This window comes from Corvus kubaryi, unplaced genomic scaffold (genome assembly GCF_017639235.1).
Source record: "Corvus kubaryi isolate FWS band 111438036 unplaced genomic scaffold, C.kubaryi_AGA036_p1.0 37256, whole genome shotgun sequence".
NCBI lineage: Eukaryota > Metazoa > Chordata > Aves > Passeriformes > Corvidae > Corvus > Corvus kubaryi.
The window spans coordinates 3,998,754-4,016,942 of NW_024581076.1; the positions used below are offsets into that span (position 1 = coordinate 3,998,754).

General features: G+C 39.6%; 1 protein-coding gene across 4 annotated transcripts in view; it reads right to left on the reverse strand.

Moving 5' to 3' along the window:
• The window catches only part of PDGFD (platelet derived growth factor D), a 143,767-nt gene that overhangs the window by 20,845 nt on the left and 104,733 nt on the right, over window positions 1-18,189 (reverse strand). For all 4 annotated transcript variants that reach the window (XM_042023804.1, XM_042023802.1, XM_042023803.1 and 1 more), the window contains 2 exons: window positions 12,439-12,498; window positions 6,974-7,175 (listed from right to left, as the gene is read on the reverse strand). In XM_042023804.1, coding sequence (XP_041879738.1) covers window positions 6,974-7,175; window positions 12,439-12,498 — 262 coding nt within the window. The remainder of the gene's footprint in view (window positions 1-6,973; window positions 7,176-12,438; window positions 12,499-18,189) is intronic.

The following is an 18,189-nucleotide window of genomic DNA, read 5'->3' on the forward strand; positions in this document are numbered from 1 at the left end:
TATTCAAATTTGCCATGAATGAGTGAGCATTCAGTATTTGTGATGCCTGCACGCCCTGTCTGGTGCACTGAAACTTGCTGGCAGCCATCCCAGAATCTTTCAAGGAAGACTGCTTGGACGTTCACAGTAATTTATTGACCACTGCTTGCAAGCCTCTGAGAAATTACATTAAAATTTTAACTTCTTGCTAGACCATTGTATGTAATGACAATTAGAGACTATTGTTAAGGACACGGTGAAACTTGCCTGATCTTGGGAACCCATTTGGCAATGAACAGCAGAAACATTCCATGAAGACCACTGGTCTGAGCTCACTACTCCCCTTCCAGAGAGCAGTGTGGTTACGCCAGCAAGAGTTTATTTATTTAACTTGTAAAGCTGTCACTGCAGACAGATGCTATTGCAAGAATGTCCCACCTGATTAATTTCCTCTGATAGCCAAAGGCTTCTTGCATACTATTTCCAAAAAAGAAAATGAGCTCAGAGGCAGGGGTAGTCTTGTTAATTACCAGAATGTATCTATCTACATGTGTTCCTGCCTCCTAGCTTTATTTATGGGAAAACAAAACAGAACACCCCATTCCTTTCTAAAGACAATCCCTTTCTTTGGGTAGCAGCCCCATCACATTTGGATTTACTTCTATGATGAGAAACAGTGAACTTGTTCTTTTTCCTTTCTTTCTTCATTTGTACACAAACCATTTCACAGGCAGAGGTCTTTTTTTAATTAAAACCCCTTATTCAATGGGAGGTAAAAAATCAGAGACAACAGCAAAACATAAATGCAAACAAGCATGTGGGAAAAGTTAAACCATGTTTAATTGATGGTTGAAACTGTTTACAACAGTATCTCTTAGAAGCTCTTCTAACATTATTAACCAGATAAATTCATGTGTTCAGAAATTTAACTAGGATGAAGATGCTTTCTTGAAACATGTCTGAACTCTCCTTATGACTCTCTAAAAGAACAGAAACCTATTTGTGGAGAAGTTCAACATAATTGGGAGCATGGATGTTTACTTCTTTACCTGTGTTCTTTCCATGAACAGTATTAAATAACCCAATAGCCAGTGACATCTTTTTGGAGATGCTTAATATTTGTAATAACCAAATTACTGTGACACTGAGGTCAGCAATATATTACATCAATGCAAAAGGAATTATTTTAAAGTATATACTTTGGTATGACCTGCTTTTTTTCTAAGAGCCTAGGATGAACATAAGGCTGAATATTCATACTTTCAGAGTTTCCAAAATGCAGCAATTGGTAGCAAACCTTTATAAGTATATTTAAAACTGCTGAGGTTATTTGAAACGTCTATCATATTTTCATGTAGGTGTACACCATAGTTTATAGCTTATACATGGGCCCTCTTTTAAGGATTGTGAAAATCTGAATGTGCGTCTTCCCCTTCCTTTCCTGTCCTGTTCTGCCAGTCCAGGTTGCACTGTGATTTTACAGTCAGCTTTCACTGGAGTGGTTAACAGCAAACCTTGCGGAACATATATAGAATTAAATTTCAAACTTCATGTGGTTATTAGTGCGACACATCTCATGCCAATATCTCACTTCAATAGTGAGAAATGCAATAGAAATTTCAATAGAAATGCAATTTTGATTTCAATAGAAAGAAATGCACTTAATAGAATTGCATCAGTATTGTAGAGATGTGAGATCAGATTCTGTAGACTGAATGGAGTTATCGTAACTATAGATTTAATCCACATACTCTTCAACTTTCAGGTACTTGTAAGAGATATGCAGGAAGGGATTGATCTGTCTATGTATTTATTAATGTGTACAAATACATAAAATCATATAATCCTTAGGGCTGGAAAAGACCTCCAACATCAAAAATACAACCACAAAACCAGCACTACCCAAATCACCTCTAAACCATATCCCCATATGTCACATCCGCACACCTTTTGAAAATTTCCTGGGACGGTGACCACCACTTTTTCTGGGCAGTCTATTCCAATGCCTAACCACTCTTTCTGTGAAATTCTTTTCCCTAATATACAATCTAAGCCTCCCCTGGTACAACGTGAGGCTGTTTCCTCTTGTCCTGTCACTTGTAGCCTGGGAAAAGAGACTGACTTCCACCGTGCTACACCCTCCTTTCAGGTGGCTGTAGAGAGCAATAAAGTCCCCCCTAAGCCTCCTTTTCTCCAGGCTAAACACCCCCAGCTCCCTCAGCTGCTCCTCACAGGACTTGTGCTCCAGACCCTTCCCCAGCTCCGGTGCCCTTCTCTGGACACGCTCCAGCTCCTCAATGTCTTTCTGGCAGTGAGGGGCCCAGAACTGAACACAGGATTGGAGGTGTGGCCTCAGCAGTGCCGAGTACAGGGGGACGGTCACTGCCCTGGTCCTGCTGGCCACACCACTGCTGATCCAGGCCAGGATGCCATTGGCCTTCTTGGCCACCTGGGCACAGCTGGATCATGTTCAGCTGCTGTCGACCAGCACCCACAGGTCTTTCCCAGCCACTCTTCCCCCAGCCTGTGGCACTGCCTGGGTTGCTGTGACCCCAAGTTTAGGACCCTGCACTAGGCCTTGTTGAGCCTCATATAGTTTCCTTCAGTCCATCAATGCAGCACTGATGTGAGGAAGCAAAGATGGAGCCAGAATCTACTTTGAAAGAATAAAAGGTTCTGGACTCAAATTTTAATATAGGAAAACCTATTCAAATGTTGAAAATTACTTTTTTTGTTTTCTTTTGTTCAGAAAGTGGTTTCAGAGACATTGAGCAGCCTTCATTCTTGGAGATATTAAAAACCTGACTTGACATGATCAACCTTCTATTGATGATCCTGCCTTGGGCAGGAGCATATAAGTTCTTGAGGTGTCCTCCCACTTCATCTATTCCCTGATTCTGTGAGTTTCAGCTATGATAAAATACTGTCTTCTTATTTGCCTGACCTTGATATTTGTAGATTATTAATTGGAAAATTAAGAAAACATACCATTTAAATATCATTTATCACCTATCCCTGTTATCAGAACTAGTATTCAGCAGTACTGCCTCTTTAGCTCAATTTTGAGCCAGAGTTTGGTAAGGGCAGAATGTTGTATAGGAGTGAAATTATTAGTGATTAATTTATACCATTTATATGGCATGATCTGAAAATGCTGTGAAAGATAGGCAGAGATTACATAAAATTGTTCTTACCTGCCTCAGGGCTGTTCTAACTTAGGATAAAAAAATAAAACCCAAGCTGGAAGCAGAAACAGATAGGTATCTGAAATAAATTATGATATAATCTATTGCTCTCTTTGCTGCAAGGTTATCCCAGTGCCTATAAACATTCCTCAGAGATCCACACTGTCTGTGTTTAAAAGCCACCAAGCATTTCTAATTTAAGGATTTGTTAAAGCTATTCCCTACTCCTCACATCATCCAAGAACAAGCCTTTAATCTTGTCAGAAGTTTATGACTAAATAAAAATTCTTAACTGAAATTTTAAAAAGATTTCATTGTGGTGAGGTACTTTAGCCTAGAGAGCTGGTAACAGTCAGGGAATTTGGCCTTTAGTTTGAAGACAAAAGGAAAACTGTTATCAAACTTTTCTTCTTTTTCCTGTATCCAACCACCACCACCAAAAATCCTATTAAAAGAAATCAAGTAATAAAATTGTAACTGGAAAAACGTTTAGCTTCTTGCATAGCAAGAAGCTGAATTACATTTATAATAAACGGAGAAAATTTGATGCATCTGAATTTTCTGAGCACTACCAGATCAGACTGATACCTGTAGCCTGCCTAATTAGCATCAATAAAGCATCAAATGCTATTTTATATTTACGTGGTTATTTAAATAATATGGGATACTAGGCCAAATATGATCTGAGAATGAAATGAAATCTGGAGAGCAGAACCAGTACAGGATCCCGGTTTGTAATCAGCTTCTATTTTAAACAGACGTAGTGGTTTTGGTCCAAAATACTCATTACTTACTTACTTACTTTCTGTGAGATAAGAATTAGGAGAAAACAAAGCAGGCATAAAACTTAAAAGAATATAAAGAAGTTTATTAACAGATCTAAAAGAAAGGGGGAAAAAAAAATCATACCACACCTTCAGAACACTTCTTCTCCCCCCACCTTTCTCCCTTCTCCCACTGACAATGTAAAAAGACAACCCTTGAGATGTTCAGTCTGTTTACCACTTCCATAATAACCTTGTTCAGTTCATTTAGGGAGAGGAGTCTCTCTTGCTCATGCTATGGAGACATCTCCACAAGAAGTTCTCTCATGGCTCAGCATCACAGCGAGCCAGCTGCCTGGGTTGGTTCTCTGCTTGCATGTGAGTCCCTTCCTTTGACTTACAGCTTTCCCCACAACTGCTTTTGAGGGTCCAATCTTGACCTACTGGGGTACCATTTTAAGGTTGAGCCGTTCAGAAACAAAGGTTCTCTTCACCCATCTCTGGGAGCATCTTCATCTCTAGGAATAGAGGCCCTCCCCCTTCCCTGGGAGAAAAAGGGTCCTCATCATCTTCATCTCTAAGACTATCTCTGGGAGCATCTCTAGGAACAGAGGTCTTCTCCTTCCAATTTGGAGCAAGAGTCGTCATCACTTCCATCTCTCCCTGTTCAGACTTCTCATCAACTTACAGCTGCTTCAGCATTTGCTTATTCCAGCACAGGTACTTTTGCTCACAAGTACAGTTTGAACGCTCCACCCTCCATGCTTCCATGAAATTACAACGGGTACTCTAATATATCATAGTCTATCACCACCATAGCTTTACAGCAGAATTTCAGCTTTTAAGCATCTCCTCTTTCTCCTCTTTCAGGGTTTCAGCTCTTCCTTCTTTACTTAATGTCTGCAGGCTTCATCTATTCTGGAGGAAACTTACAGCACTAAAAGGGTTAAATCTCACCCAGGCCTTGCAGCTGGAATTTCACTTATCATTATTGGTCACATGATCTTTGCTGGGCAGCAGGCAGCTTCAGCTGAATCTTCGGCCGCACTGGAGAGAGGGAAGAAAGCCGGGCCGCGCCGTCTGCACAGAGCAGGGCTGTGGGGAGGCCGCGGGTGGCCCGGATCCGGCCCAGCAGGTCCCGGCCTGGACCCGGCCCGGACTGAGCAGGGCCTGGGCCGGGTCCGCTGGGCCCCGTACAGGCTGAGCCCAGTTACCTGTCCCAAGGCAGGAAGCAAGAGAGAGCTTCCTGGGGTTTGTTCATTCTTAAATGTGGACCACAGAGGCGGTGAAAATTTTAAGTGGCTTAAAAAATTGTCAGTATTCAAACTAGCCAGTTGATAGGTTCTGTCAGGTCATAGAGGAAGCTGTAAGCACCTCTTTGCAAGAAAACCGCAGCTATGCTAACCCATGACAACAGAACATGCCCTTTATTTCTTTTTTATACATATCTATTGGTGCCAAATCCAGCCTGGATGAATAAAGGACACAGAGATCATGTTCTACAGGCCCCCCCCAGAGATCAAACCACCCTTGAAAGTTACTGAGGTGAAGTTTTTCCCCAACAAGGGTTGTTGTGGTTGCCTGAAATTTTTGACGTGCCAAAAGGGAGCAAAGTAAAGGGGTTCACTTTTTGCTGGATGGGAGCTCAGGGCTTTATCGCAGGTTCCTTTGAAGTGCTGAGCCCAGAAACAAAGAAAGCCAACCTGTCTTGGAAATCGTACACCAGTACTGTGTCTACTAATACACTGTATGTGCCTGAGGTTATTCTTGTGCTCAAAAGACAACACCCATGTGATAGCCCACATTCCTACCATTCACCTCTTACTCTCCAAGTCAAGGTGGACACATGAATGGCGGGTGGCCTCTGCCAGATCCTGGTTCACACCCAGCAATGACCTGGGTTAAACAGGCTGACAATTTAGCAACGTGGTGACTGTATTTCAGGGCCTGGGAACACTTCCTGACAGTTTTCCTGAATACAGATACAGTCTATATATCCCTTTTAAGAGCACAGCCTCATAATTTAATAATAAGTAAGTTACAAACATGGAACTACAATTCTCTCTCCCTCCTTAGCACATGCTTAATGTATGGGGGGATATAAATAAATAAATGGGGGAAATAAATGGTAAATTGCACAGAATTGGAACTGTGATTTGGGAAGTATAATTATAAAGTTATAAAGAAGAATGCATGTGAATACACAACTTGAAAATAGATAACAACAAGAGAAATCAAATAAAATTCTTCACTTCAGCTCTTCTGTGAAAATTACAGCAATTGTCATCCTGGAGAATCCTAACAGACCTCCTACATCTATATTGAACATGAAGGGCAATTTCATCAGACCCTTCAGTGCATGGTTACCCTAGAGCACAACTCTGTTTCTTTATCATTATGGCTTTGTACTGCCAGCTAAACGCCCTTTTGTTTTACCATTTGGTGCATGATTTGAACTAACAGAAGGAAACAAGAAACATAACCCAGAAATGTGTGCTTTGCTCAATTACAGACGAAGATGTTAAACCATAATAATATTCCCTGCCAACATAATGAAAAACGGTGAGATATTCACATCCTAAAAAAACCAGCTGCACATACAGGTGTCTGCACCAGATGCTTCCCTAAGCACAATGTGATAAAAGTGATTATTCCTCACTCAACAGAGAACAGTCCCTAAACAGGGTATTTAAAGAAGGATGATAACACAGGTAATTAGGAGCCCCATGCTTTACACACAAAGCAATGCTTAAGAGGGTAAAGCTGAGAACCATCTGTCTTTACATGTGGACCTGTGTTTATACTTGTGAATTTATCCTAAAAAAGGGCAGTTTTCAGTCTGATTTCTCAAGTGAGATTCTACCTAGAAATTGATTAAGGATTAAACAACACATCCATGGTTTTTATAGGTGGTACCTTGCCCTGTGACTCCAACAGGAACATGAGCACCAGAATGTAATAATACCTGACTGATGGACTTTTCTATGAGGAGTGAAGGAATATCCTAGTCTTGCCTGAAAGTATGCATATAGTGTCTTTTCCTACCTTTGGACTTCCTGTCATGGTAGCTCCTGCCTCGATAATGGTGCCCACTGTCGGTGTAAAGATTCTCAAGATCTTCTTGCCAGGAGTCTGGGTTAAAGTGTTTGAGCAGATCCTCCACTGTGTCAAATGCAGCAATGGTCTGATCCAGTGCTTCTGCCGTGAGCGTAGGGTCAGTCACTGATGGAGAGGGATAGGATACCCCCTAAGAGTGACATACATCTCAGTGTACTTGGAATAAATTACAGCACCACTTTAAACAACTGAAAACAGTTATTGAGAAACTTGTCTCATTATTGAGTGAAATGGTTACTTCAGGCCATCTCTGCAAGTCTTTGGGCCAGGACTTTCTTTTACCTTTTTTTGTGTTTTTTTTTTTTTTTGTAAGGAGAAGAGATACCAAGAAATTCCCAAGCAAATCCCAGAGGAGATGCAAGGAGCAAAAGCACTGCCACTGGGGGACTGTCAGTATTTACATGCACTCCTCAAAGGGAATGATGGTTTGCACGTATACAAAGATGTAATGAAAATGTCTTTTGAAAGCCCTCTGATGGCCAGGGCCACAGAAATGGAGATGCCAGCTCTGTTGGTTATTTCACAAGAGGCAGATCAGAAACCACAGCACAGAAAGACAAATGCAAGAAGTTCACTGGACTGTCTTTCTCTGGTCAATTTGGACAACAAATTTGGCATGGTTAGAGACTTGAAAAAATGGCCCTTTATTCCCCAAAATTAAATGTATTACAAAACACTGATGAATTGACACTGAATTGGCCTCTTTTACCAAAAATACAACTTATTAAGCAAACAGAAAAAACATGATATTTGGATCTTGGGGGTGCTGGTGGGTGAGAGGCTGGATATGAGCTGGCAATGTGCTTGCAGCCAGGAAAGCCAGTGGTGTCCTGGGCTACATCCAAAGCAGAGTGGGCAGTAGGGCAAGGGAGGGGATTCTGCCCCTCTGCTCTGCTCTGGTGAGACCCCACAGGGATCAGAGCATCCAGCTCTGGGGTCCCCTGCACTGTGAGGACATGGACCTGTTGGAGTGAGTCCAGAGGAGGGACACCAAGATGATTAGAGGGCTGGAGAAAAGACTAAGATAATTGGAATTGTTCAGCCTAGAGAAGAACAGGCATCAGGGTGACCTGTGGTCTTCCAGTGTCTGAAGGGAGCCTACAAGAAAGATGGAGAGAAACTTTTTACAAGGGCATGTAGTGATAAAACAGGGTGGAATGGATTTAAAATGAAAGAAGGCAGGTCTGGATTAGATTTGAGGAAGAAATTCTTTACTGTGAGGGTGGTGAGACACCGGAACAGGTTGCTGAGAAAGGCTGTGGATGCCCCATCCCTGACAGTGTTCACGGTCAGGTTGGAAGGGGCTGTGAGGAGCCTGGTCTAATGAAAGGCATCCCTGCCCATTACAGGGGGTTTGAAACTAGGTGATCTCTAAGGAACCTTCTAACACAAGCCATTCTATAATTCTATGATCTCAGCAATGTAACAATGAATATTTGGATGACCAGTATAGTAATATCCTCACAATTATATCATAATACCAAATGGAGGACCAAATACCATTGTCTGACTGTTCCCACCGAACTTCTGGCACAATTTGACTTTGAAAGAATGACTGCAGCAATTTCAGTTTTATTGGAGAGGACTTGAAACATTTTTAAGATTCTTTATTTAGAATCACAATATTTACTATCTTGGTATCACTTTTTCCCTTGTCCAAGCACAAGGCCGAATAGTATGCAAATACTATGTAAAATATGTATAAGAAAAGCTATTAATGCAGATCTCTTACTTTCTGAAGGACCACAATCAAAATACATGATTTTGGCCAACAACAGGCATAGTATAGCACAAGAATTGTTTGGTCTTGTAAGTTAAAACATTAGGGAGAAACCCCTAGAAACCTAAATTCTTTCATTAAAACCCAGCTCTGAAGTAATGCAGCAGAAATATGCCAGTTAAAATTAATGGCTTCCCAAAATATTTGTTTTGCCTCATCTCCCAAGTAAATGCATATGTTAAACTATTAATCTTTGTGATTAACTTCACTCAGTTGGGTCGTAATGGGAGGGTCAACTCATGTGAGTAAATTCACTCACTCGTTTGCAGGATTGTGCCCTTCAATTCCTACTATAATAGTTTTACAGCATATATATCTTTTAAAATTAAACACTTGTCTCTAATGGTAAGCTATATCACATAAGTAACAATCCTCGACATTTTCCTGCATATGTTTGCTGAAAATATGGACAGTCCAAATTATTAAAATTCAGAAAGAGAAGAAACAGCAAACACAAACAATAGTGCAGTCAAGAAAGCATAGCTATGCTTTACTGCTTACCACCAATAGCCCTAAGACGTTTCAGATGGCCCATTTGTGACTGCAGTGCCTCTCTAGTGCAGTGCTAAGAACAGTGCAGAGCCCTGTAAAAATTCATGACCCCTTAAAAAGGAAGGCATACCTCAAAGCCTCTCGCCTGACTTCAAAGTGGCTTGGAATAGAGACTGTCAGAGAGATGGAAGTCCCAAGAGTGGAAGAGCTCACACCAGCAAAGTGAACACAGCATTGCTATCTAAAGCAATGGTGCAGCCAGCGTCATGCAGCGTGCTAACACAGGCACAGAGGTTACAAAAGGAAAAGGCACCCAAATGCTACTTTATTACTGAGGAGAGCTTGGTGGAGCTGATGGCAATCAGCAGGGAAAGATCAGACCCTGACTGCCTTTCAAAAGCGATGGAGAGAGTGCAAGGATGCTGAAAAAACAGGAGCATAAAAATCAGGCCACAGGTGTGTGGCTTAATGCAGGAGTTTTTAATTCCATATGTTCAACTGTACATTTCATTACAGAAGTGGAGGTCAGGCTGTGAATATGCAGGGCATTTCACACTCATACAGGCAGCTGGGATTCCCCATTTTCTTTTCATATAAAAGCTCCTACTCAAGAGATTTGTGCAGCCTCATTCAAACACTGAAGAAAGCTTAACTCTTTCTCAGTGACAGCCAAATCAAGAGGAATTATTTCAAGAGCTCAGATAGCCTCCTGGCAGCAACATCATGTGACAGGCCCAAAAGCAACTTTAAAGCCGCCAACCCAACTGCCTCTCTTTTGTCCTGCCAAGAATGAGGCGCTGGCTTTAGGAGAGTTTGTGCTCGTCGTAATCTGACTTCTGAGATCACATCCAAAGAGGGGGCAAGAGGAAGAGTGAAATGTAAGAAGTAATGAAGAGCAAAGATTTTCCATATTATGTACCTCCTCTGCATTTCTTGAAAGCACTGAATAAATTTTTCAATTACTGGAACACAAAGGTATCTTTTTTTGGTATGTGCTCTTGCCCTTAATTTCTGTTCGCTCATTCTTTTCACTTTCCTATCTCTATTGTGAGCCTGACAGGCAATTCAATGTGCATCACAGTTTTTTTGTTGTTCATAAAATTACTTTACATATAATGGAGACTAACCTTATAAGGAGTGGATTTTTTCTTTTTTTTTTTTCTGGGTTTGCCACGATGGGTTAAGGAAAGAAGCATTTGTTTTAACTTTCTGAGAAAAAACCCAAACAAAAAACCAAAACAAAATATAACTCTGTAATATGACCTTAGACATGGAAGAAAGAATTTTCTCACTCTAAAATTCTGCGAGCTGTAATGTGTCGAGGTCCTAAAATGAGTCCTTGGGTTACCTGTGGGCTTGAGAGAAGAAACTTAGACCTGCCATGAGCATCAGCAGAATTGTATGTCATCTTGTCCAACACTGACAGGTCTGAGTTTGTCCTTCTGCCTCTCAAAACCTTAACAGAATCCCTGAATCTTTCTCTGCTGAAGAACTTGGATGTCCTCAGACATTCTCCTTGGTGCCTTTGTAAAAAATTGCTCAATCTCCCAACCTTATTTTCTCTGAGGATAAAAAGGACTTGTGGGTGCAATGTGCAATGTGCTGGAGAAAGTATATTTTATTAGATAGGGAATGGCATGGGAAAACCAATGAAACTGAGGTTCTGCTTCTGGTTTAGCTGTAGGTTCCCATGTGACCTTGGGCATCAGCTTGATACCTGTAATATTTGTATTGAACTTCCTTAGCTGTAATGAACACATTAAAAACAATTTTTCAGAAAAAAAAGGATGCAAAAGATGAACTTAATTTTTCAATATGAAAAGGACACTGGGTTATTGTTTGGTATATTGTGCATTTTATGATGTTAAGGATGTTAACTAACATGGCGTTTACCATATGCTTAGTCTGATTTACATAGTTACCTGATGAGGGAGCCCTAGGCTTACTTTTTCAAACATCAGCCTACCATATTTTTAAACAAAATATTCCATCACATTGATTTTTTTTTTCCCAAGCCCATATTAGAATGAAAAATGAATTAATATCTTTTAGTAAAACTGCTCTAGCATCTCCTGCTTGGCACATCCAGTAGATCTCAGCCCTGCTAACATCACTCCTCAAGACTTTCAGCACAGTTGGTTCCAGGCAATCAGTGAATTGTATCATGAAAGGCAAGTGCCATTTGCAAATTCAACAGTAAACACAAGTGTGATTGGCTTAATATCTTCTAATTTTGGCAGCACAGAATTTTCTCTCTACTTGCTGCCTTGATTGAACCCTGATCAGTAGAATTTACCCATATTTTATTTAATGTTCCTTCACCAGATACTCCTGGTAGCTACTGTAGCAAAGGTGCTATCACTAAGCTCTCTTCCATGAATGCTCCAGACACTGGTGTAAAGTCTGCTTTAAGCACTTATCCCCATCTCATGTGTTTTAAGAGGAGTTAACAAGAGCTGTGACGCGGTGCAGAGCAGGCAGCAAAGCACACAGAAGAGGACTGCCCATATTATGAATTCTCATGCTACTATGCCATTCCCCAGCACTGGGAAATGAAAAGAGAAGACACATTTTTTGCCAATGACACGGATCAAATGTAATGAAGAAAAAAATAAAATTTCACACTGGATTACTCTTCTTTTTTTTTTTTCCTTAATTTTTCTTCCAAGTTGCAATTCACTGCTGAATACAGAGTAACTATATCTGACTTCATATATAATATTTTATTGGAAACACTTAAAAAGAATTTCTCAGTATTGACAATGAAAGGCTAGACACATTTTCCTGCCAGCCTGTTTTATGTATAGTCTTCCATGTAGGTAAAGACACTCTATCATTAAAATTTTTAAGTTTGTATCTTGTATTTTCATACTGGCAGGATTAGTTTGAAAGCAAGAAATGTTTCCCAATGGCTGTCTTGTGTGTTTACAACAGCTAATGGCATATCCTGAATCTTTTATCCCTAAAAACATAGTTTCACTCCAGTATGAGTTGGATAAACACTTTATTCATCCTCTTTCAAAGGTGAAAGAGGTTTCTCTGTGCAAGTGCCATTTTATTGAGTTGGATTCAAGCCACCCTACCAATCCATCCATGGGCAAAACAGTGAGAAATTACTTACTGAGACAGAGCTTGTGACTGACTCCCAGTTGGTTTCTGAGGCTGCGTGCTGGAAATCATCCTAAGGGGGAAAAACACACAGGAAAAATCACCATTACGGCAATATCCTAAATTAACTACAGACTCTACAAAATGTTTCAGCATTCAACATCTGTTACTTTTTCTAACTCTTTTTAAGGCAGAAGTCCCTTGCCATGAGTCACTCCTAAATAAAGCTACTTCCATTCAGGTTCCTCCCTTTTCAATGTTTATAAACTCCTTGTGAGCTTGCTTGAACAAGAATGGGTGAATATTATTATTGTTGTTAATATTATTGTTATTATTAACAACAACAACAACAATAATAATAATACCAATCTGATATATACTGCTTTGCATAGTAGGACCTAATCTGGTCAAGGATACTACATTCATCTGCCAATATAAATATTAAACACCATCTCTCTATTTCAACAGTCAGATTATTAATGCAGTTGCCAAACTGATCTGTTGGAAAGAATGTGAACATGCTAATTCCTTGGTACTACTTAGTCAAGGTGAAAAGCAGGGTAATCTAATCCATTTGAAAAGTAGTCCTAACATGACTGTACTGCTTTTGGTGCTTGTGCTGAACAGTACATGATCATCACTGCACTGTGTCCTTCACATCAAAAAGCACAGCCACTGTACATTCCCATTAACAGTGTCATTGCACAGAATCTCTGGGCATTTATTATTAATTTGAGCACTGGGATGGGATTCATATCATCGATCTTTGGACATCTACAAAGCCAACATTTAAGCTAGTTTGTCTTGTTTCCATTTACAGTCAACTAAACCTGGCATTTCCAGGGTGCAAATCATCTGATCTGTTTTAGAAGCTTAACTTGGGATGACAGTGCACCCTAAAAATGCATTTTTTGGTCTCCATTATCTCTATAAAGGGAACTTGGGAGGATGAGCTTAGATACAGATGTCAAAACTGTAGCTGACATGTGGTCACCTAAATTCTAATCCACTTATCTGACCAGTGATGAACAACCACTACTTAAATAAAGAAGAACCCATTTCTTTAATCTTTTGGCAGCTTCACTCATTTTCAACTGGAAGAACTAAACTGTGAAAAATGGAAAAAAAAGGCAGCATTACAGAATGGTTATTAAACACACACATGCAGTGAATAGCTAATGATCAGAATGAATATGCAGGTAAGGAAAGTGGACTGAAGTGACAGCATACCGAGATTTTAATTTCTAATAATATAATTTATAATGAAAAAGTTTAAGGAAGATGGATCAATGCCTTGGCTCACAATTTCATAGCGACTCAGTACTTGATAAGCTTTTTTTAAGCTGGCAAGGGAAAGAGAAAATGGAAGGGAAACTGCACAGCTGATGCTTCCTAGACTTGATCCTGGATTGGACCATACATATATGCATATATTAAATTATTTCTTAGGAATGGAAAACAGAAAATTGATCTCATAATCTGCTAATTCACCAATAAAATTTTTCTTTAGTCAAGAAGGAACAGAGCTGCTTTCAGATCCAGAATCAATATACTTGGCTTTTTAATGTTTTTCATTTGCTATAGAAAAATATTTAAATGCCTCAAAAGTCACAAGATTGTTTATTCAATACTGTTACTGTTTCTTCTTCTTCAGTATTTAAGATTAGCAGAAATTAAGAAACCCCATCACTAAGAGACCACTGAAGCTGCACGGCAATTAAAACATTAATAATTATGTGATCATTTTCTGCTAAGAATACAGAAGCAAAACACTGGTGAAATTTTGAATGCAGATTTTTTTTCTTAAAAACAGTAAAGAAATCTGCAAATGCTATAATCAGGTCATATATAATTCTGAATATGCCTACCTTGGCCACACTGTCTACACATTTGGTTGCCCAGTTCTTGACAAGCCACAATTTAAATTAAATAAATATGTATTTGAAAAGCTCACGAATCCTCTGGTAAAGGCTGCCAGTTGCAAAACTTGGAAATAATTTCCTCTCTGTCATTAGCTTCTATTTAGCACTTCCAGGAAAAAAAGTGGCACTGAGTTCTAAAGCATTATTTTAAAACAGAAACAATTTGCTTCACTGGATGTTTTGAGAAGACTGTAGTCTTGTGTTCAAAGGGATGGTCCACTTGTTTTATCTAAACATGGATATCAAAACTGTTTCTTTAGTCTGTGATTCTTTGAGTTGGTTCATGCCAGGAAACCCCTCCAAAATCCTGATATAAACACGTGTACCACCTGCTTCTTGGATCCCAAACCTGATGACTGCACATTTTGACTCTGATTATATTCAATCTGCATAAACTATTCACAACTCTATGGCTTTGTTCCACTACCACTCAAGGCAGCTGCAGTCATTCTTGGCTCCTTGGTGCTTTCAACCTCTACAGTTTGGAAATTATTATTATCTACGGTTTCTGCTTGCAGCTATTTCAAATAATAATATCAAAGTGGTTCTCATCATTACAAAACCCTCTCCTACTTTCTCACCATTGCCCCTAGCAGAGGCTGAAGGACAAATCTATTTTCAGTGCTATCTATTCAATTCATACTACCTCGTTCATGTGAATTTGTCTATGATGATTGCTTTGGCTGTTCTTTGGCTGTTGTTTCTTCATTACTTAAAAACATATTAGAACTTTTAGTTAAAACATTTAAAAAAACACCAAAATTTTCACATCTTTTATAACTGAATCCTGAACAACAAGGTGGAAATAATTTGGATACATCACCTTGACAACAGTGTTTCAATTTTTGTATTTTTGTCATGGTAACATAAAAACTTTACCAGAGACTTCAGGAAAGCATTGAATAAGCTGTTCTACAAGCAGCAAAAATACAGGCAAAACAACAGGACTACCAATCACCTTCTGATAGCAGCTACATTTAGTGAAGAAAAATGACTTCCAAGCATCAACTTCCAAAACTACACCTCAGCAAGACAAATCCTGAATCAGTCCTCTGAGTTAAATATGTATGGACATTGATATATTGTTCTTGGCTCTGTTTCAGACAAAGAAAAGCTACTCTCTCCTTTGCAGACTGACTTTATAGCCTGTCTCCCACCACTGATCACCAATAAGTGACAAGGAGTTGCAGGGAATAATCCGTGTTTCACCCAGGACTTTCACAAGTGGAGACCATGATGCAAAATCACAGCTATTAATGATCCATGCAACTGCATAGCCAGATAGCACTGGTTTCTGAGGAAGATGATTTGCAGCCTGGGGGTCCATGACCTGCAGCAGCACAGGCTCTGCTGTGTTGAAGCCATGGGGCTTGGCAGGGTCAGTAGGAACAGAGAGGCATCAGGAAAACCTCTGGGATGTGGCTGGGAAGCTCACCAGTTTGAGAAGAAGCATGTTGTCATGACTCACTTTGTTGTACCACCCACATGGCAAAACATGCGAGTCCTCCCAGCTATGCTGAGTTACTGCCTGGTCCTCAAATTAAAAGCAAGAAGCACTGTGATTCTTCACTTCTTCACATAGGTTATCACTGTAGGTTAGTTTTTTGCCATCTTGGTGCATGACTACTGTGAGGAAGGATTCCTGGGATAGGCAATAACCACCACAGGACTGGCACAGGACACTGACAGCTCTCTCCAGTGCAAAGAAGCCCCATATCTCTGTAAGCTTCTCTCTCCACTCTTTTTCTTAATCTGTAGGTTTATAGGGTGATTGGATTAGATTTGGTAAAAAATTGTTTATCTGACAAAACAACTCCAAAATATTGCTAATGAAAGCTGAGGTGATGCTCTCCACTTCAGTGTGTGGGAAAGGTTCTCAAAAGAGTTGCGATTAAGAGAGTCCAGGCAGCACCCCTGACTGATGCTTAGGGCCTGCTGGTTCAATAAGGTCCTGTCCTAAAGGAGCCACCTTCTCTACTGTGCCCTTCTACTCAGAGGAGAAGTGAGGGAGAAAGGGTCAAAATGCAGGCATGATCTTGGGGAAAGTAAGCATGAGAAAGGGAAAGAATGAAGTAAACTAAGAAAAAATTAAGGCAGAGAAGCTGAAGTGTTGGGCTCTGCCTGTTGTCACCCCATTTGTGGTATTTAGACTATAAATGATCCGAAAGAGAAGTGTTTTCCAGAAATTTACAGAAGAATGGGACTAAGAGATCCACTGAAGAACACAGTAGATCCTGCACAAACGAATCATGGGTGAAATGGGGCATGTTCAAAGAGGTCCAGTACAAAAACAAAAAGAAGGTGTGAGCCCTCCCTGGAATGTAAGAATTAGGGACAAAGGACAATGGAAGAAGGTCTCTAAGGAAAAATTAGGGTAGATCTCAAAGAAAAAAGAGACAAAATTATCCTAACATTTAGATTAATAAACAGAAACTCAATTGTACCCATTGTTGAACAACGGTCAACATGTATCTATTGCATTCAGTTATGTGCAGACAGGTAGCTGATAAGCAGATAAACTTGTATTTGTATATAGTAATAACAAATTATAATCACCTGTAAATCTTTCCTTCTTTTTTTTTCTGCCACAAGCAATAGTATCTATATTTTCGCTAACAATTGAATTTATAGGCATTACATTTCCTATACAAAGTGACACAGATTTCAAGCAAATAAACTCCAAACTCAGAACATGCCGTATAACAGAAATGGTGCTATGTAAGTTAGAGGCAAAAGAAAAATCACAGTTCCATTCAAAAAAATGCTGTGATACATACTCAAGGTTGTACACTTCAACTGATTAAATTTAATTTCTCATGTAGCATTTTAGTACACTCCAATTTCTATAAATATAAGCATATAGATTTACCCTTTGAAATATCTTTTTCTTGTACCATACTTTCATTTTGTCACATTGCTAGGTTTTAATTTGGTATCAGAATAGTATTTATTAACACTTCTACTAAGGATGCTGAAAGATACCTACAGCAGACTACTCACTAGGAAGCCAGAGGCTGCATTTTTCTTACAGTAATGGTCAAACCACTGCTCTGTTCAGCTCTGGTGACCAGACGTTAAAATAAAGATTACTGAATTTGGAAAGTGTGCACCAATGATGGTTCGTAATCTGGGAATGATGCCTTGTAATGAAACAATCAGTGGAGGCCAGTGTCCTTCAAGAAGGTTAGACGTGACTTGACCTTGTCTCTCCAGATAATAATCTATACTCTGCTAAAAGAGCCTATTACCAATGTCTTTCATTTGGTAGTGCAAGCATTAACGAATCCAGGTAGCTGAGATGTGGAGGCAGCAATATCCAAACTGGAAGTACGAGCAAATTTTACCACTAATTCCAGCTATTACTGAAACAGCTAAGAAATTAACAAATAACTTTAATCATACTGAATTGTCTTCTCTATTTTTTGATGCAGTCCCATAAAGGCAGGCCATCCATGACAACAGTATTTTAAAGTCAGTAAAAAAAGGTCAGCTGGCCACCAAACTGTCTGATCTCAAATGTAGTAGTGTGATTCCTACCCCCTAAGAAAGACATAAATTGAGTTTCTGAAGCCCAGTTGCCACTACATATCAGTAGCCACAACCTTATCAGTGAAGTTAATACTAGTGCAAGGCGACATTTAAAATCCCTCCTGATTTTTTCTGACACATTTACTAGCTATAAATGAACAGGAAAGATAAGATACTTAAAATTTTAAAAGTTTAAGGCTGTAATAATGACTTAGGTTAACTGCAGTTTGTTGCACTTATTTATGAAAAGCTGAAGTAAAAATGAAGCAGAAGAATATATTTAATAACAGTTATGTTTCATCAACACTCCTCTT